We start from the raw sequence: 21,620 nt of genomic DNA on the forward strand, positions 1-21,620 counted from the left end.
GCACACAGCACTGAATCCTCCAGGCCGAATGGCACTCCATAGAACATCCAGTCCCTTCGGCTGCTTCCAGAAGGCCTTCCCCAACTGCCCGAGACACAGCCGTACCCCATTTCTTCAAGAAGAGGATTCCTTCTCCCCCAACTCCCCTGACAGGGCAGCCCAATGTCCCCGGAGCCCCCATAGGCAGGAAGTTTGGAGCCTGCGCACTTTCTTTCTGGTTTGCAGATAAACCCTACTGCCTCCCACCCTGCCCTCTATGCTTAGAAGACAGCTGCTCCCACTGCCTGTGCAAGCCATGCGTGCACTCAAGTCGCCTCTGAACGGAAGGATGATTGGAAAGAGGCAGAATGGGAGTACACATCAATCCTGCTGGTCTGACAAATGATACTCTTGCAGGCAGATTCCTGCTGCAGTGATACCGGAGAAAGAAACCTGATGCTCTGCAATGCCTTCGCTCGGACCACCTACACAAGGATGTATAGGTATACATCAGCACACACACATACCGCCACCCTGACCTTTCCCTGTGCACATGGTCATATGCCACATGTACCTTCTTTCCTCAGTTGAGGTCAGAGCATGTATCCATTGCCATTCTAGGATGTTGGTTGCAACCCCTCTCTTGGGTTAGTTACATACCATAGGGTCTGGTGTGCCTTCTCCCCAAGCACAGGAGAAGCCTGACTCAGGAGTCATGGGGGGCAAGGGGAATTGTTCATTTGTGCAAAATTCCAATACAGAAGATGTTGCTTTCAATCTGCAAGCCTCCTTTCAGGGTCCTTATATCCTGGGAAGGAAGTGAGTGACAGTCATGATTGGGGACACCTTGCTGCCCCGCTTTACCCGTCCGTATTTGCTCAGTGCGATGTAGGTCCCTCGGTACAGGTCTGACTCATAGGCATTGTAATTGTTGGGCAGAAGGGTTTCTCTGAACTTGCATTCCTCTTGGAAGCTGGGCTGTCAAAGAAATGGACAAACAACAGAGGCTCAATTATAAATGAGGTGTAGCAGGCCCCCTACTGGGTGCACCTCACCTCCCCTCTGTAAGACAACCAGCAGGGAATCTGAGCCATTCTAGGTGAACCGAGTCATGGAAGGTCAGAAAAGAAGAGACTTCTGAGCTCTGTTGGACCCTTCTCACGTTCCCTCCTTTAGGATGAAATCAAGGTTCAGGGACATGGATAGATGGTCTGTGTCACATGGCGTGGGTCTCCTGACTTTCAGTTCAGGGCACTCTCCACTAAGCACCTAGCTGATAATTCATTCCCTTCAGAAAAGGATACAATAGGCTGTTTTCTCAAGTCCACTGTGAGAGGTGGTCTAGTGGAGCAGGATTGGGAGCCCGGCTCCACTTAGTGGCTTCTCTGCGTCCTAGTTGTGTGACCTTGGGCAGGCTCCTCCCTTTCAGCCTTTGTTCCCTTTCATGCAAGCTGTGTGCTGGGGGTGCAGATGAGGAGCAGTTAGCAGAAGGTTGGAGACAGATGACTCTCTAAGTCCTTTCCAATGCTGTCTGTTGACTATGTTAACCCTTTCTTCTTTTCATGGGTGTCCCCTCACTCTGTCTTTCCCAGTTTATGCTCTAGGTTTTCTACCCCTTAAAGAGGTTTATTCTTGGTTTTGACTTTGAGCTCAGAAGATGCCCGGTGCCTCCTAGACATTCACAGCTCTCCAGGGAAGTTCAGGAACAGAGATGTTGAGGAGCAGCCATTTTTATGGGGAAGGGAACCTGGTTCCCTCTGTGGCAGGTGGTGCCGTGGAGTCTGGGGCCAGTGATAAATCAGCCCCTTCAGTGCTAATTTGGTAGAGAAGCGCGTGTGGACCATCTGTTCAGAAAATGAATACTGAACTTCCTGTCACACATCAACAAGTTCATTCCCGCTACCTCACCCATGTCCTCCTTTATTCCTAGAAAAGAGGGCCCTTCCTCCCCAGGCTTTTGGGGCCACTGCTGAGGGAGGCTGGGGAGGTTTCTGTGCTTTGGACAGGGAGCGGCTCTGTGGGGTCTAGAGGAAGAGAGAGCAAGGTGAGAGCCAGGATATCTGGGATCCAGGATCAAAAGAAATACAGAATGAAACAAAAAGAGAGAGGTGGGATGTAATTTCTGACTCCTTCCTGCTGACTGAGGCCATTGGCTATAAAAAGCCCACTCAACGGCTGGCTGGCTGTGCCAGAGGTGTCGTCTGACCTTCTCTGAAGGAATCGTACTATGAGCACCCTGGGCTGGCCGGACGCGGGGGATGGACCAGAGCCTCTTCCTGTTAGGAATGGAGGGTGATGAGCTAGCTCACTGGGCTCCCAGACTCCCACAGCATGTACAAGAGTGCGTGATCTCCAGGGACACCTTCTTCTTTCCCAATAGACTCCAAGTTGCCCAAGACAAGGGTTGTGTCTTGTCAGGTACGTGATGCTGAATGGTTGATGACTTAACAGGAACAACAGCAAGACAGGTGGATAGCCCTCCCCCCCCCTTAACTTGCCCTTTCGATGCAGCCTGAGAGTGAGCAAGGGGCAGTGCAGTGTAAAGAGGGAACAGCACACTCTCTTCTTGCCCTTTATCCCTTCCTCCTTTCCGCACTCAGCCCTACACCCCCATTTATTTTTTATAAGACACTTGCACAAGTGTTAATTTACCTGAGATGAATGTGAAAGCTTTAGCCAGCCACACCAGCTGGCTTCCTAGCGCCACACTAGGGAGCTTGCATTTTCACAAGCTAGCCTTTTTATGAATGCTCAGTATTTGTGGAAGGAATATCCCAAAGGTAGAGAGAATAAACTAATCAAAGTAGGTATAGAGCATATGTGTGCACTAGCTTTGAGGTTACATCGATGATGATTCACCTCTTACTTAGCTCTGTGAACTTGGGCAACTGATTTAACCTTCCCTCCTTTGATTTAACCTCAGTTCTCTCATCTGTAAAGTGGGGGGCAGTAAGAATAACTATGTCATAGAATTGGAGTGAGCATTAATTGAAATAACATACAGAAAATCGTTGGTATAACATCTGGCACATAGTAAAATAAAAAATATTGTCAATACTATAATTTTCTATCATTAACTACTTTACATTAAAAGCCCTGAGAGACTGTCTTACCCTGGATCGCCATTCCTGCAAAACCTGCTGTGGACGTGTTCGCTTTTAAGCTCTGCAATTGTTGACTGAATGACTCAGAGACCTTGAACTTGTATGAGAAGAGCACAGAACTAGGATACAGAGAGGCTGATGCTCTGGCACTGCTCTTTGGGGTCTCTCTGGACCATGGTTTCTTCACGTGTGCATGGGGTGAAGAGTCAGCCACGGGAGCTAAGATTGTCAGTGAGCAAAGCTCTGGAGCAACAACACTAGGGGAAAGCACACTCAGGATTGATTGTAAATTTAACTGAGAAATAAAACTAGACCGATTAAAAGTCTGGTGCAAGGGCACCTGGGTGGCTCAGTCGGTTAAGCGTTGGACTGTCGATTTTGGCTCAGGTCATGATCTCAGGGTCCTGGGATTGAGCCCCACGTGGGGCTCCACGCTGAGCATGGAGCCCGCTTGGGGTTCTCTCTCTCTCCTTCCCTCTGCCACCGACCCTCTACCCACGCACACATGTGCATCATGTGTTCTCTCTCTCTTTCTTAGGAAAAAAAAAAAAGATCTGGTGCAGATCGATGAACAAAATACAGAGTCCAGAAGTAGATCCAAATATATGTCAATATAAAATAAAAATGGATCTGAAATTAACATAAAATAAAAGTAGCATTTCAAATCACTAGAGAAAACATGGTGTTGGAACAACTGGATAATATCTAATAATAATAATAATAGTAATAGAGTTTGATTTCTTATTTCATTCCTTACATTACAATAAATTCTACAAGCAGCAAAGATTTAAATGTGAAAAAGAGAGTCTTAAAAGTCCAGAAAAAAAATTGTTTAAATAATCTTGAGTTGGGAAGATCTTTTTGAGCAGGACACAAAAAACTAGACACCATAAAAAAAGCAAAACCAATAAATTTGACTTCTGCCTGGAAAAAAAATTGCCTTAAAACAAAAATATAAATAGCAAACTCAGTTAAAAATAGTTGCATAAATAAAAAGAAATAATTGCAATGTTGGGGCACCTGGGTGGTTCAGACAGTTGAGTGTCCAGGTCTAGCTCAGGTCTTGATGTCAGGGTCATGAGTTCAAGCCCCATGTTGGGCTCCATGCTGGCTGTGAGCTTACTTAAAAAAATAATAGTAATAAAAACAATAAAATAAAAAAATAGTTGCAATGTATATGTGTCAGAGAGCACATTTTGTTATTATATTCAGAACCCTTAACTGAGAAATGGACAGTGTTTATGAACAGACCGTTCACAGAAAAGGAAATACAATTAACATTTGAACATGAGAAAATGTACCTAAAAAGAGAAATCTAAGTCATAATGGTGAGATAACATTTTTAATTGTTTGATTAAAAGAAGTCAGATGTTTGATAATTTTTTTGAGAGAGAGAGAACATGTGAGCAGGGGGGGAGGGGCAGAGAGAGAGAGAGAGAATATCAAGCAGGCTGTGTGCTAAGTTTGGAGCCTAATTCAGGGCTCCATCTCACGACCCTGAGACCATGACCCAAGCCAAAATCAAGAGCCCCAGTGTTTAACCAACCGAGCCGCCCAGGCGCCCATTGATGATATTCTTTCTTTGGTGAGGGCATGAAGACTAGGAATTCTCATTTAACATCTGTGAGTGTATATATTGTTATAAGCTCTATACAGAGCAATTTGACAATATCTGCTAGAATAAAAAAGGACTAATAATTCTGTTTCTAGGAATTTATCTTACTGGCACACTCCCACACATGTACAAGAGTTACTCACCGCAACATTATCTTTAATAGTAAAAGACTAAAAACAATGAATTGTCTATTAGGAGGGAAGCAGTTAATTCAGTTCCAACAGATTCACACAACTGAATAAGTCACGAACAAATACGGAACCTCCATGTGCACGGACTTGAAATGGTTTCAAAGACATATTGGTAAGTGAAGAGGCAAGCTTCAAAACGGTGTGTAGTGTGCTCTTATTTGTGTGACTTTATAAGATAACAGCGAGGGCACAATCACAGGGACACAGGTTCTTCCTGGAGCAACACACACGGACCAGTACTATCTTTCTCTGGGGAGGCAGATACTAGCAGCTTCAAGACGACAGTGAGAAGGGGACTAAATATCCATGGCATATTCTTTTGCACCTTTCTCCCCACCCCTTATACTGTGTTCACATATTACCTAATCATGTAAGCAGATTATTTAAAGCAGGAAAGGAGTTCAGGATACAAGATGGGCCAGGAAATGGAGCAAGGAAACATTTATATCAGAAACTGGTGGTCCCCCCTTGTCCCGTCCAGCCCCTACCATCCACTGTTTTCCCCTCTGGTCTAACTTATACGTCCCTGGAGAGTAACCTGCCATCAGTTTCCAGAAGAATTCACTTCTGATCTGGACAGTGCTTACGGGACAGGTTTCGAGCGTGGTTTGCAAACTCTAGAGAGGAAATCAAACCCTGGTGCCGGTGTGCGGGGGAGAGGGAGGAGAGGAAGGGAAGGGAGACGAACTGAGTGATTCAGGCAAGAGCTCAGGGCATCTGCCCATATCCTCCATTCTAGAATGTGTCCAGTTTAAGAATCCAGCATTTCCTAGCATCTGGGGCTCCTGAAACATTGTTTAAATTTGCGCAGTGGTGGTTGTTCGCACTGTGCTTTGTTCTCTGCTCATCCCATTTTGATTATTCCAATTCCCTCTCTTCTAAAAAATGTTTTCCTACTTTCCTTTCGTTTCTTTTTCTCTACCCTTGCTCATATTCCCGGCCTTCACCAGAACTGTGTACAAATCTAAAGTGAAACAGGACAAGTGGATGAAGTTTGCTTTCAGAGCCCCCTCTTTCCCTTGCCCGTCCCTTTCTGCAGGCCGCCGCCTCGTCCTTAGGGTTCAGGTGGCCGGAGGCCAAGACTGTTTCCCTGAACTCTTTGAAGCAGCCAATGCTTCAGGCCAATGGGATTTTCCCGCTGCCCAGACTGATGCCCAACCTGGTATCCAGACCCAGCCCCTTAAACTATGTCTCCCGCATCCTGAGCCCAGTTCTCATGGCCCCGGAGTGCTGGCTGCTTGGATCTGGTGAGAAAAGCACTCGTGCCAAGTGAACGCTGTGTTAATAAAAGCAGCTACCATACATTATTACTTGAACAAATGAAAATAATTCCACCAGATCACATTTCCTGGGCCGGCCGGGCCTCAGGCCCCAGCGTGACAACGTCTTAAATTCCATGTAGGTCTAATCAGACTTATGTGGAACCAAACTCCAAAACAATCAGCTCTTACCATGGAGAAGGGCATTTTGGAAAGGGGGTTTTGCAGAGGGCTGGTTCAGCGTGTCACCTCTGACGGAAATGCCCCTTATAGCCTGGGGTGGACGAGACATCCATCCTCTTGTCTTCAGGCAGAGCTAAGTCACCCGGACTGCTGGGGGTGGATGCTTGTCTTTAAAGTTCTTCCTCCCAGGGCTGCCCTTGGCCACCTGCCCCTATTACTCCTGGTTGTGAGTGTGCACAGGAAGGGCGGGGGGAGGAGGTATTTAAGGAGGTGGGACATGAGAAAAAAAAGCGGGGGGGCTCTTTTTCCTAAGACCCTTCCTTATGCAGCCCCGGACTACTTCTTTTTCTGTCCTTAGCTGAAATGGAGAAATAACAACTTCCAGCTCTGAAGAGGTCTGTCTATTGCAACTCCCTTTCCTAATACACAATTGCATTGTCAATTTAGAGTGTTTGAAAAGGTTTTCAGCAGGCATATCATTCTTCTCATTCGGGTGTAGCTCTTTGTAGCAGGCAGGCAGTGAGTTGGGGAGAGTTGTCTGCAGGGCTCTCGGTTCCACCCCCCACCCCCCACCCCCCGACCCCCGTCCTTCCCCTCGGAGCCAACATGTCTCCTTAGGAATCTGTTCTCTGAGCTTTGCTGCTGAGTGAGGGCATGGCTTGGTCCTCCCCTCTCCCAAAGTAATGCCCGAGAGAATATTCAAAGGCCTTGATGGATGGAACAAATACTGTGTTTTGCACCTTGTCATACTACTATTGATGAAAAGGATGTAGACACAGTTACTATGAGTAAAACTAAAATCACCTCAAAGCATAACTCAATTCCTACTAGCTTGTCAGTATACATTTTTCTCGGCCAAAGGATTCTCATAGAACATTGTCAGGTGGAGATCCTTGATTTTTTTCAATTTTACTGTTAAAACGATGAAGGAGATTGGAATTCACTGATTTCTGCCTCTGGCTACACCCAGGAAGCAGAGGTCCAGGCCCAGAGAAGGTCAGTGATTTTGCCCCAGATGAGAGAGTAGTGGAGGGTAGGTGGGGCAGAGGCTAGAACTCGGGTCCCAGTCTACAGCCCAGGTGCTCCCCCTGTGGGCTTTCTGTGTATTACCTGCAGAACCCTGAGGCAGGTCTGCACACAGCTGTGATTGTGCTAACTTAAAGACCCCATGTCCCGTCTGTAAAGGGAGGATAAAGATCACACGCACCTCCCAGGGATGCTGGGGGTAATGCTTTGAAAGCACTCCACAGGGTGCCTGACAAACAGTAGGTGCTCAATATGGGGTGGCTATTTATATTGTCTAAGCCGGGGAGGGGCATCCTGCCATGAGGCTCTGCACCCCTCTTTCCTGGAGGTGAGACATGTAGGAGGCCACTTTTCCTGGGTGGCTTTTCTGGGTTCTTATTATCTGACCATGAGCCGTCCCCTGTCCCCAGCCCCAGTATGGGTCCCCTCCCCCTCCATGAGAAATTTCATTTAGCTCCAGGCTGTAGCAGCTGAGCCGAGGGAGATGAGGCAGCTCTAGGGGCTTAAGGGAAATAGTGTGAATGAAATCATCACCCAGCGGGAGTCTTCCTGGCTCCGGGGATCAGTTGGCAATTGTTTTTTTAGACTGTGATAACAGGCCCCTGAGGGGCAGCAGGAGGGGGTAGAGGTGGTTCAGCAGAATCTGGTGCACAGCCACACAAAGCATCAGTGTCCAAGCCTGGGGCACAGTTCAGCCAGCCACCCTCCTCCAGCCCCGCTCTCGGTACCCTGGCCCTGGGCTCCAAGGAGGACAAGCTCCCATCTCAGACAAGGTGCTCCTGGACATAATGCTTCTAGTGTTTGGAAAGGGAGGGTGGAGTGTGCGTAGTGAACAGGTCTTTCCTCAGGACAGACCCCCCTCTTCCCCTGGACTTGTTCATTTAGTGAACCCTCCCTCTCATGGGCCCACTTGACCTCTTTTGAAGTAATGGGCCCTGGGGGCGGGACCAGGGGTGTCTCCTACATCGAGAGTCAGCCCACACTTCAGGGGTGGCTCCTTCCCTTTCCCTACTCAATGCTTTATCCCTTTGCAGTGCTTTCTAAATGTTTTCTTTCTTTCCTTTCCTTTTCTCTTTTTTTCAATGCCGGGCTTGAACCCACGACCCTGAGATCAAGACCTGAGCTGAGATCGAGAGTTGGACACTTAACGGACTAAGCCACCCAGGCTCCCCTGCAGTGCTTTCTCTGATGGTGATTAAAGTTCTGAGTTTGGAATCTCATATAAGTTCTCTTACCAAGGCCACACATTTCAAGTGGGAAGTGGATCAATGTTCCTGTATTTATGCCCTTTCCCTGCCTCAGAGTTGAACATCCTTCTGGGTAAGGAGAAAGCAATACTATAGAAGGGTTTCTGTCATCTAGGCTTCCTTCCCGGAGCTCTACCTGCTAAGTGGTCCCTTGCAGACAGAGTCACAGCCAACAACCCCTGTTCCTGGCTCTCCAATCAGTGGGGTCCCAGGTACTGTGCAGGCTGGTCAGAAGGGGTTTTTTGGGATGACTGACTCCACAGGAAGGAGCCCTGCTGCACCCAAACCTACACTGGTCCCAGGTGGCCTCCCCTCTTCTCCATCACCTTTGTGCAGACTGGTATCTGAGAAAAAGGGTGTCCAGGAATTCCAAGCCTCATGCTGGATTTCAACTGCCCAACCCTCCCAAGGCCATGTAGCCTGGTGGTCTCTGCGCCTGCCTGTGCCTCAGAAACACCAGAGAAGATTCAAAAACAAAAAACAAACCAAGTTTTAGGCCCGCATCCCAGCCCTGCTGAATAAGCATCTCTGATGCAGGTCCCTGAAATCTTTACTTTGAACAGGTTACCAAGATGCCGTGGATGCAGAAGATCCTCTTACATGCCTCACCTCTAGGAAAGAGGGGTGCAGAACTTCATGGCAGGGTGCCTCGCCTCCTTAGCTAATATAATAGCCAACTCATATTGAGCACCTAGTGTTTGTCGGGCACCCTGAGGAGTGCTTTCCAAGCATTACCCGCCCCCCCGCAACCCCTGGGAGGTGCATGTGATCCTCATCCACCCTTTACAGAGAGGACAATGGGGTTTCCAAGTTCTCATATCCAGTCAGGGCTGTGTGTGGACCTGCCTCTGGGCTCCGCAGGTTTACAGACTTTGCAAACTTTACTGTATGCTTGGTGTACAGACTGGGGCCCGAGTTCTGGCTCCTGGCACCACCTACCCTCCAGCTATTCCTCTTACTTCAGACGCCCACTTTTAATCCATGCCTTGTCTCCATGCAAACCAACCCAGACTTAGTAGCAGCACTAAAGGTTATGGGGGAAAAGGCCACCTGAGCACCCCCTTTGGGATAATCTCCCCGGAGCCCGGCCCCATCCCAGATCTCTCTGCTTACTTCCTGATGCTCACTCTGTCTCCAAGGAGAGATAGAACAGCACTCCACGCCCTTCCCATAAATAACTCTAGTATTCCTTGACAATTGCTCAGAGATCTACCTTTTTAGCCTTCTTATTTCTCTCAAAAGAACTCCCAGTTTCTTCAACTTCATAGGGATGTTTTCCCAGCCCATATTTTGGAATAAGCTGAATCATAGGAGGAGAGCCCCAAGACAGAGAGGGTCAAAGAGAGCAGAGATTTTGGTAAATATGCTTAGAAGTTGGCTAGGTTAACCAAAGGGCTCATATTCACCCTCCCAGGGGTGATCTGTGAGGGGGAGGGCACTCGAGATGGGGTGTCAGCCCAGAGGGTGGATTAGGAGGATGCTTCTCCAGCCTTTGGGATCAGGGGTCAGAGGACTCAAAACCTTAATGTCAAATTTCAACACCCTGTTGAAGGTATGCTGCACTCTAGGTGGTACCTCTTGGGGTGGGGGAGGGTCATAGGGAACAGCACCCCAAGCTGAAAGACAGGCTTGCTTTTCTGGGCCTCTCCAGTTCAGGGGATCAAACCCGACCGTAAGCCTGGATGACAACTTTATGCCAGGGTCCAGGTCTCCTGCAGAACCAGTAGCCTCCTGAGCTATGATTCCTATTTAATTACAAAGGACGGAAGGGTCAGGAAAAACATGGTCCAGAGCAGAAGCAAATTAACTGTGAAGCAAGCAAAGCGTGAACTTCCAGGCCTGTTACTGGCATGGGCACTTCCTGCTCTAGACAGATATGCACTTCTCTACTCAAGCTTTTATAGTATTTTCAACTGTGTAAGCGGCAGCCGTCACACAGCCTGGAGCTCCCCCGGCCCAACGGACTCACCGTTGTGTATAATCTCCCTTTACTGTTCATGGCAACGAAGAGGGCACTTTTCACTCCAAAGAGACTCACCACACCTCGCTCCACTGTGGAAATCTCCAGCAGGCCTGACAAAGAAATGGCGGGGGGGCACGTTACCCAAGGCTTGTGCAGAGCAGAGTGGGACATTGATTAGAGATGACGCCACAAGGGCATCTAAGCCCGTCCCTTGCTCCTAGAAAGCCAGACCCTTATCACCTCTATCCCTGATCTCACTTTGGACTCGGCCAGTCCTGCCACCATACTGTCAAAGATCCAGTTCTGCAAGGGGGGGGGGTTCTGACACCAGAGCCAAAGCTTACAGCATAGCTACAGATTAGCTTTCACTGACTTAACCACATGAGGTCTTTGCCTGGGGTAGAAAAATGAATGTTGATTAGTTTTTTAATAAAGTAGATACTCCACATGTTTCAACAAATCTCAGCTTATCTGAACTTGCAAACATTGCAGCCACACGGAAGCTGATGGCTTGCTTGGATCCTGCAGCCCCTGTCCCCTCTTGGATGGGGGAGTCTATCTATGCAGCAACCCATCAACTTGTAGGACAAGGAGCCTGGGGACAAAAAGGGCAGGTTGGAATAAAAAAGAAAGATGTGCTTCAACAGGAAATTTTGCAAATCACTTGCCTTTCCTTCTCAAAGAGGGAATCTAAGTAAAAATCAGCTTGGGTCTAATCTGGTCCTAATCCCTTCACTTACTCTCACCACCCTTGCCTTATGGCTTCCCGGCTGATGATTCCGGTGGTCTTAAATGGCCACAGACGTGCCTGTAATGCTGAAGTAATTAGTGCCACCTGGGCTCTGTGGGGTGATGGCAAAGGACACCCGAATGCTTGGACCTCAGCGTAGTAAACCTGCAACTAGGCACGGTCCAAGTGAGTCTGGGGGAGGTGGCCATGCTTATGAGCATCCAAGTAGGGAATAACACTTCTCTCCCCTTTATAATAGGACCCCATGCACCAGAGTAAGTCCCCATCATCTTTTAGCCCTGCTTGAACCCAAGCCCCCAGCTTCCCAACTGCTGCAGCTGGCACTCACTGTAGGGGTTCTCCTCGTGGGTCCCGCTGATCCGGCCGTCGGGGGGCACCTGGAGGTGAAAGCCGATGCCCACGTTGCAGTAGAGCCTCCTCTGCCGCTTGATCCCCACCAAATAGCCACTCTCCCAATTCACCCCAGCAATCTCTCCAGCTAGCCCAGCTCGAGACCTTGACAGCAAGGTGCCCCAGCCCCTGGAGTCCAGCAGCGTGCTGTTGGCGCGGGTGCCTGCAGGTGAGGGCACCACCATGCCCACTAGGACGCCTAGGAAGACGAGAGCCCACAGCGTGCCCTGAAGACGTCCTGCTCCCCGGGACATAGTGATGAACAGCCTCTGTCCCAGGGCCATCCACCTTGCCTCTTAGGCACGTGGTCAGAATTAATGGCCCTAAAAATACCGCCCTTCTTGTTTTTCTCCCCTCAGCATGGCGGCAGGGGCTTATTTTTGGAAGGCAGATGAAGGCTGCTGACATGAAACCAAAGCCTGCTTTGGGCACTCGGGTTGGGAGCAGAGGGACCCAGGCTGAGCCGTGGTTGGTAGGGACCATGGCTTGGGGACGGTGTCTAGCTCGTCCGCTTGCTCCGTCTCGAGTTGATTATATTTGATTTGACCTATCTTTATAGTTCAGCAGCCTGGCCCTCCCCTCCACCCATCATCACCCTGACGTCAACTGGACCAGCTCACTTATCCAGGGCTGTAACATTAACCTGCTCCTGGGCCTGGCTGCCTCCCCAGACCCCCATCACCCTCCCCACCCCAGGGATTCTGGGAGCCACTGTCATTCCAGCTATGAGGCAGGAATGAAGTGAGCAGAGAGCATCTCTGAGGGAGGGAGGATTTGGCTGGGGGCCCAGGGGAAGAGGGAGGCAAGAGGCCACCCAGAACCCAAACTGGGCAAAAGTTCTTGGCCTGGCAGTGCTGCTGGCTTCCTTATTTAGAGGGCAAAGGGTAAAGACAGGGATAGGGAAAGCTTGGTGGCAGGTGATGACTGTGGCCTTTAAGCTACCCTAGAGACTTTTTCATGGAAAGAGCTCATGGTAGCTCATGAGAAGGTAAGCTTGGGGGACACTGCAAGACTGAGCCCTTTTAACAGAAGAGAACAGAGATTTGGTGGTTGGGGGTGCGGAGGTGGTCCAAGGAGCTTTAGGATTGTCGAGGAAGAGAGGGCTAGGGTCAGACTTCTGCTTGCTGTTCTGGCCATGGCATTCACCAACCAATGAGGGGGGAGTCATGCTGGCCCTTGACATAGCTCACTGGCCATTTTCCTACTTGGGCTCATCCTTAGCATCTGACTGATAGTATTCCTATTTTATAGAGACAAAAGCTAAGGTATAGAAAACTTAAGTGACTGGTCTGAGTTACCATAGCTAACAAGTGACCTATCCAAAGCCTTTGCTTTTACCCCAGGCCCCCCGCCCCCCGTTCCCCGGCCCCGCCACATGATTGCCTATAGTAGAAGATAGATGACCAGGCTGGCCCACAGATCTATTGAGCTCATTCATCATAGGATTATTGCAATAACACAAAATGACTCACCTCCCCACACAGGCTGGAGGTTACAGGCAGCCTGGAGAAGGCTCCTAGGATGAGTCCCTCTGCTTAGGGACTCTTCTGAGACATCATTCCCTCCCCTCTGCTTCCAAGCCTCCTGCCCTGGTCTGGGTCAAGCCTTTGGTCTGTACTTCTACCTGCCTTCTGCCTTTCTGCCCTGTTCATTTGGACTGATGCTTTGGTTAGAATTTCTGTGAGGCCATGCATCTTAGTTTTGCCCTTGATATGTTCTCTCAGATCCCCTGAAGCCCTGACATCTTCTGCCATTATCCTCTGCTGGTAAAATGAATGGGGAGGGACACATGTACTTCTGCTTAGGATCCCCTCATCATCAGCCCTCCCCCCACCCTGCCGCTTCCCAACCATCTTGCCCCTCCCTGGCACCTCCACTACCTTATGTCCAGCCTTACCATCACCAGCAACCTGGTTTCCCAAAACAATGAATGGCACCTGTGGGCACAGATTGAGTCTACTGTGTAGGCCTCTGTTGGAAAATCGTACAAAAAAATCTCTGCAAAGTAGGAGAATCATGAATAATCTAAAGACACAAAAATGACCTTCACTTGATTTCATATATTTAAGTTTTCATGTATGCAAGAGCAGTGAAGAAGCCCTTTGAATTATGTTCAGTTTGGAATATTGTATTAATTATGCTTGTTGTGCTGACATAGGGAAGAGGCATCCCAGAAGCATGCTGGATGGTAAGAAGTCAGTCTGAAATGAACACTTGCCTTGGATACTTGGAGAGGTGCTCATCATCATCACTGTGGGATGATTCTTGGGACCCATCCACTTTGGGACTGCCTCAGAGGAGAGATTGAACTATAACAAGATCCATACGAGACATCAGTAAAAATGGTAAATCTATTTAGATTCACCTCATCCTAGATTCTTTTGTGTGCAGAGATTGTGGGTGGTGTCTTATAAGGCAATGGGCTTTTGAATGGAGGACACCTGAATTTGAATCCCGACTCCACTATTTATGAACTGTGTGACCTTGCAAAAATTTTGAACCTCTCTGAGCCTCATTATTTTCATCTGCAAAATGAGATCATTACTTCATAAGACTGTGATAGAAATTAGCAATAATATATGCAAATGGCCCTGTGCAAAGCACTCTATAGCTCTCCCCCGGTCCTTTATCTTAAACACTTTGAAAATCTCTCACCCAGTTAAGGGAGGACAAGCCCAAAGTGAGAAGGACCCTCTCCCATCTCAAGGGGTGGGAGAGAGACATGTGGGCTTCCAGTTCTTAATTCCTGGCCACCAGAGCATATGTGGTGATGGCTGCAAACATATGCCGAAGCAGGCAGTCTAGATTCCTAAAATATTCTGAAAACCAGTAATAGCCCTGGTATCGTCCCTGTTAAATATAAAACTTAAGTAATTCATTCTATTAAAAAGCCTGAGTCTTATTTTTATCGGGTGATGTGATGAGGCCCTGTTCTAAATGCGCCTCCTGGGTCTGTCTCTATAGCAACTCCACTGTGCTCATATATCCATATATTTCTCCTGAAGGCTAATTAAGTTGACAACTGCTAGGGCTTCTTGGTTTACCAGATTTGCACTTGACCCTTCTCTTGGGGCTTAGGGACCCCTATGGATGTGAAGTGATAGAGAAAAGAGTAACAGGTGGAGGAGGCCTCTCTGTGGACCCCTCTTTCAAATAGTTGCCCAGCAGCCTTTGGGGTTGTCAATCACTCTCTTTGGATGAGCCAAGAGTTGGTGGAGGTGAGTGGGAAACAGTGTGAATGTCTGTCTCCTTCCATGACAGGGTCTTTGTCCCTGAGTGGGGTACCACCCAGTATAGATCGGTCGAATTTGGCACATTACCTACACAGTGGAACCACTTCTGTAATACCAAGCAGGTGGCTTTCTAGGACTCTTATTTATTACATAATAAAGCTCAAGCACCTCAGAGTGACCATAAAGGAAAGCACATAAAACTCATCTTGACTGTGAAAAGCTGTTTATTTGTATTTTTCACATTGGTTTTAAAAAAGTAGTACTTGCCTTTTTCTATAGATAATTTGGAAAATACAGAAAACTGTAAGGTAGAAAATAAAATAACCATTTGTGTTTAGTGTCTTTATATCTTCTGTCTCAGGCTTTCTTTGAGCTCCTTTGGCACAGGAGTCTGGCCGCCTCCCTTTGCCTCCCCCTTCCTCTTGCTCAGACAGGCACCTGTGTGCCTACGTCCGGTGTTTCAGGGTCGGGTTTGCTCGGCAGATTTGATGGGTATGACGTGGGCATGTGCAGGGGGGTGGTTTAAGAAGAACCCCTGCCCTCGAGCTGAGCAAAAGAGGTACTGAGGGCTCATAAAACTTGCTACAAGTGGGAGGATTCAAGAGAGAAACTTTGACCAGAACAAAGGTTCTGCCGGGAGAAGTCAGGTGCTGTCTTGCTAGCTGGTCCGTGGACGAATCCATACTTTGTTCTTTCCTAGTAGAACTCAACTCCTCCAGGTCTCACCCATGTAAGTGGGACTCCATTAGCGTCATGATCCAAATTTCCCCAGTTTTTGCCTCTACCAGCTCATGTGGAGGGATCTCACCCCACTATAAATTGTCCCCAAGTTATTTGTGGAGTTCCCAGAGCATGTCTCACATATGTTTGTGAGTACGTGACTGCTCCTGCCTGGGATCACTGCAGGGCATCTGTGTGGACCATCCTGTCCATCATCCTGCCGCCTCCCCCTGGCAGCCATGCATATGACATTTCTCGCCACAACACATGACCTGAAGCCCTCAAGGACTGAAAGCTGCTTTGTGTTCTGTTTCAAAGAAGGAACGCGTATCTCAGGCCCTTCCTCATAGTTATACTTTTTAAAGGAATGTCTGACCGGTACTACTTGTCCCCTGGTGATTTATTCATTTGGATTTTATTTTCAGATTCCCTGCCTGTAGCATATATTCAGTCTTTGTTCATGGGACAAGCTCATCAGGTTCGGTTCCCTTTTCCTTCAGGATGGAGGCTCCTCAGCCCTCAAGCAAATAGACTTCCACTGGGGCCAGCCCACCGGTTGTCCACATGTGTCTGAATCCCAACCTAAGTTCACATGGAACACCGTGCTCCACTCCCTGCAGCCCCTCCTTGGGGAGGGAAGGTGGCCTGGACACTCAGCTTTGTGGCCTGGTTGTTAAGGATTGGCAGAGTGTGCTGGGAGGAGGGCATGTCCTCCCCTCCACCCCAGAAATCATCTTCTGGATCTATCCTTCAATCTGAGCCCCCATCTTCCTGTGGCTGTTTGTCTTCCTGCCTCCCGGCTCTGTCATTCTTCTCTGTCTCCCCTACTCTCTCCCCAACCTCTCCCCTTACTATCCTCTACCATATGTACAAGCCTAGAGGGCTAGCCAACTGCCAAGGAGGCAGCACCTCAGGGTTGATGACTTACCACCATGGCAGCACATCTCAGCTGAATTTGCAAAGGGGCAGAGGAGTCAGATAACTTTCTGGAGCCTCAGAACATAAGGGATTTTGGCTCTGCTCAGACTTTTGCGGTTTCTCAGATTTGCCTTTCATGATCATCATCTAATAATACCTACTGCGTGCTGAGGAGGGCATGCACCCTGCCAGCCACCATGCAGAGTTATGTAAAAGACTCAGCCCTTAGTGGCAGGCTCCCCAGTGTGGCACGACAGGCCCATGGTGTCCTGACCTCTGTTGGCCTCTCCAGCGCTGGAGATTTTTGCTTCAGGAACCCCACATGGCCTGTTGTTCTTAGGCACACTTTGTGTTGCTTCTGCCTCCCTGTCTTTGCTCTAACTGTCCTCTTTTCCTGGCAAATTGCTTCCCATCTTTAAGGACTCAGCTTAAATGTCACCTCCGGAAGCAATCCCCGGCAACCTTCCACCTGTCTCTAAGTCTCTAAGCTGGACTTGGTGCCCTCATCTCCACTGCCTGCCCCATCCTCGCCTCATTAGTGCTTTGCACATATCTTTATCACTGCCCTTACCAGGCTATATTATAATAATTTGACTAGGTATCACTCTGAGAGTGGGATCCTTGAGGCAAGCAATGGTGTCTTACTGATCTCTGTATATTCAGAACCCAGCACAGTGCCTGCCACATAATAAAGCTGATAAAATGTCTGAACAGCTGTTGTTGAATTAAAGGCTTTGAATCTATGGATTTCACTAGGCAAGGGATTCTCAGACAAGGGCCCAACCCTCTGTGAAGGAGTGGTCAGCATTTTGGTGGGGGTGGGGCATATTCATTAAAAAAATACACACAACATTTTCAATCTTCTGATTTTCATTTTGTCATGAAAAAAAAAATTTCTATTGGAGACTTCTGCTTCCACCATGATGGGGAAAGTTGCACTGGATTTGCTGCCTCCACTGCAGACAGCAAGAACACTGACAGATGGAACAATTGTTTTTAGACATTGTTAATGGGCAGCACAGGACTGTGGTCTCTGGAAGAAAGGAGACAAATGAGATGGATTCTAGCATCACCTTTTCCTTCTGCCTGGAGACACTCTCCCAGACCACAGAGCAGGAGAGCAGAGCCCAAGCACAGCCCAGAGGTCACAGTGAGATGATGCAGAGACCAGTGTTTGAAGGAGACTGAGGAAGCAAGAACTTGCAGGGTAGAACACCAAAGAAGAAGGCATATGTAGAGAAAGAGCTCCAGAAATCTGGATGTACTTGCCCTTAAGTCTGTTGCTCAATACCCAACCACACAAATATAGGGTGAACTCCATGAGAACAGGATAAGCACTATCAGAACACTGGAAGGTGGGCAATTTCCAGAGCTCACAGGGTTGTTTGTGTTTAGACCAGCCAGAGTGGAGAGAACTAGATTTTCTCAATAGAGAGCATTCAGCAGAGACCACAGAAGAGGAATACCTTAGTAATAGTGATAATTAGGCCTTGGACTAAGGCTCTGGGCCCTCTCCTCAACATTTTCAAGACTTCTACTTCTGGCTCAGGTACAATAACAGGAACTGGATTTACTCACCTGTTCAAAACAACTAAAAAACTGGAAAAGATGTATCACACAACAGTTTTTCAGACATTAGATATCAGGACACAAAGGGCAATGATCTCTGAGAAATGAGAAATTAACAAAGTGAATGATACAGTTGTCTAGTTTACTGTCTTAAGATAATTCTCAGGCACAGCTCAGGGAGAAGAAACATAGGTGGATCCTGGGAAACACTTTGAATTGAGGAAACAAAGTTGACTGAGGGAGATGAAGGCAGAGTTTTCAGGGCAGAGTACCAGACAGGAGACAGCTACGTAAGAGAGAACTCAGAGATGTGCAGAGGGGCAATCCCCTGCAGTGGTCAGCAGGGTACAGATTAGCACATGTGTAAGCATCCTGAATCTGGGGAGAGAGCTACCCAAAAGGATTAGAGAGAATAGTACTTGGAGCTCACAGAGGGCTGGAGACAGTGCTTGTTACTACCAGACAGATGGAAAAATATAGTAATTCATGGGACATTAGTTTGAGTATTTACAAGGGTCTTCCCTTAATAGTGGGGCATAATTATCCTCAGACCAAATGCTGCTCTGGTGCCACCTAACAAATACTAAAAGAAAAACTCAAAAGAATCAATCTATTTTCAAGTAACTTAAATTCACTCCAGGAATTTTCATAGAAATAAAAAAACATGCAGACTCCAACAAGGTAAACTTCAAATGTCTGGCATGCAATAAAACATGACCAGTCACACAGAGAAGCAGGATGATATGAGTCATAAGAAGGAGAAAACCTTAAAAAGTAGAAACCAACCCATGACTGACCCAAATGTTAGCATTATTAGACAAGGACATTAACATAGTTATTATCATTGTATTTTATGTGCTCAAAAAGCTAGAGGAAAGATTAAACATGGTAAGTAGAATCACAGATGATATAAAAATGACCCAAATGGAACTTCTAGAGATGAAAACCATAGTGCCTGAAATGGAAAACAGACTTGATGGGATTAATGACAGATTAGACACTGCAGAAGAACACATTAGTAAAATCAAAGACATAACAATAGAAACTATCCAAACTGATCACGGAGAGAAAAAGTAATTCAAAAAGTGAACAGAGCATCATTCAAGCAACCTAGTATATATGTAATTGGAGTCTCTGATGTAGGGGAAGAGACAAAAAAATTTTGAGGAAATAATGGCTAAAAAATGTCCCACTTTGAGAACTATAAATTCATAGATTCAAGAAGGTCAATAAACCACAAGCACAAGAAATATAAAGAAAACTCTAAGGCAATCATAATCAAATTATAAAAAACAGTGGCAAACAAAAAGTTTTAAAAGCAACCAGAGAAAAAACACTTATTATGTACAGAGAAACAAAGGTAAGGATAACAGCAGATTTTTTTTTGCAGGAAATATTGCAAATGAGAAGGTGGTGAACGAACATCTTTAAAATACTGAAAGAAAACTCTTATCAATGTAGAATCCTATATTCAGCAAAATATTTATTTATTTATTGTTAAAATTTTAGAGTTTAAATACTTAGAGTATGTGTGCACGTGAGCAGGGGAGGGGCAGAGGAAGAGGGAGATAGAATCTTAAGCACACTCTGCACTGAGCAGAAACCCTGCTTCAGGGCTCAATCTCACAACCCTGAGATCATTACCTGAGCTGAAATCAAGAGTTGGATGCTTAACTGCCTGAACCACCCAGGTGCCCCCAAATATCTTTTTTAATAGGCAAAATAATGCCATTTTCAGCCAACAAAAGCTGAAAGAATTTATCACTAGCAGACTCATACTACAAGAAATGTTAAAGGAAGTCCTTTCAGGAGAGTAAAAATGATACCAGATGGAAGTATGGATCTACCTAAAGAGCATCAGAAATGGTAAGTATGTTGGTAAATATAGAAAATTCTAAAACTTAACATTTAAATCTCTTTAAAGATAACTGATGGATTAAAGTAATAATAACAATATAGTGTAGAGTTTATAATATATGTAGAAATAAAATATATAACAATAGCAGAAAGTCTAGGAGGAAATGCTATAGATCCGTATGTTATACACAAAGTAGTATAATATCACTTTAAGGTAGAGTGTATTACATAAAAAATGTACTCTATAAACCCTAAACCAACCACTAAAAAAATAACAAGAGTTATAGCTAGTAAGTTAACAAATGAGTTAAAATAGAATCCCCTACAATGTATAGCTAACCCGAAGGAAGGCAGAAAAAGAACAAGAGAGCAATGAAAATAAATAGCAAGATGCTAGATTTAAAACCCAATTTTGTCAATAATTACTATATATTACAATACAAATAGTCTAAAAATATAAATTAACAAAGAAAGTGTGTCACAACAGACAAAAAAAAAAAAAAAAGACCCAATGTATGCTGCCTAGAATAAAACCATTATAAATCTACAGATGTAAATATATTAAAAATAAAGTAAAATAAAGCTGAAATGTCTATATTAACATTAGTCAAAATATATTTATCAAAGAATAGTATAAAAATTATTAAAAGTTCATTTCATAATGAAGAAGGGACAATTAAGTCATAAATTATAGTCATAAATAATATACATTTGATATTAGAATTTCAGAAAACATGAAAAAAAAACTGATATAACTACAAAGAGCAATAGATAAATCCACAATTACAGTCAGAGATTTCAATACCTTCTGTCAACAATTCATAAAACAAGGAGACTGAAAATAAGTAAGGATAGAAGAGAAGACCTGAGCAACACTATCAACCAACCTGACCTGGATGACATTTATAAAACTCTCTATTCAAAAATAGTAAAATACCTATTATTTTCAAGGGCACATGGTACATTTATCAAGACAGATTATACTATGGGCCAAAAACAAATATTGATTGGATTCAAGTCATATAAAGTATGTTTTTTTGACAACAATAGAATTAGAAATCAATAACAGAAAATATCTGGAAAATCTTCAAATGTTTGAAAACTAAATAACCTACTTCTAAATAATCCACAGGTAACAGAAGAAATCTAAAGGGAAATTAAAAAGTATTTTGAACTAAATGAAAATGATAATACAACTTAAAAAACTTTGTGGACTGCCACTATAGTGGTATTCAGAGGAAAATTTATAGCACTAAATGTCTATATTAGCAAAAGAAGAAAAATCTCAAATCAATGACCTCAACTTTGACTTTAAGAAACTAGAAAAAAAAGAGTAAATTAAATCTAAAGTGAGAATAAAGGAAATAATAAAGATTAGAAAGATCAATAAAATAAAAAATGGGGAAAAAGAGAAAACTAATACAACTAAGAGTTGAATTTTTAAAAAAGATTTTATTTATTTATTTGAGAGACAGTGTGTGCCCAAGTCGGGGGAAGGGGAGAGGGAGAGGAAGAGGGACAATCAGACTCCCCACTGAGCATGGAACCTGAACAGAGCTAGATCCCATGACCTTGAGATCATGACCTGAACCAAAATCAAGAGTCAGATGCTCAA

General features: G+C 45.8%; 1 protein-coding gene across 1 annotated transcript; it reads right to left on the reverse strand.

Annotated features, from left to right (window-relative positions):
• Positions 1-780: 780 nt before the first annotated feature.
• On the reverse strand, positions 781-12,338 carry FGF6 (fibroblast growth factor 6). Its single transcript, XM_081821073.1, has 3 exons — positions 11,647-12,338; positions 10,574-10,677; positions 781-957 (listed from the first exon to the last, which is right to left on the reverse strand). Exons 1-3 carry the CDS (start codon positions 11,990-11,992, stop codon positions 781-783), a joined length of 627 nt encoding a protein of 208 aa, XP_081677199.1. The 5' UTR covers positions 11,993-12,338.
• Positions 12,339-21,620: the final 9,282 nt, after the last annotated feature.

The sequence above is a fragment of the Leptonychotes weddellii genome, chromosome 5, assembly GCF_054177405.1.
Source record: "Leptonychotes weddellii isolate Sample4059 chromosome 5, ASM5417740v2, whole genome shotgun sequence".
NCBI classification, from domain to species: Eukaryota; Metazoa; Chordata; class Mammalia; order Carnivora; family Phocidae; genus Leptonychotes; species Leptonychotes weddellii.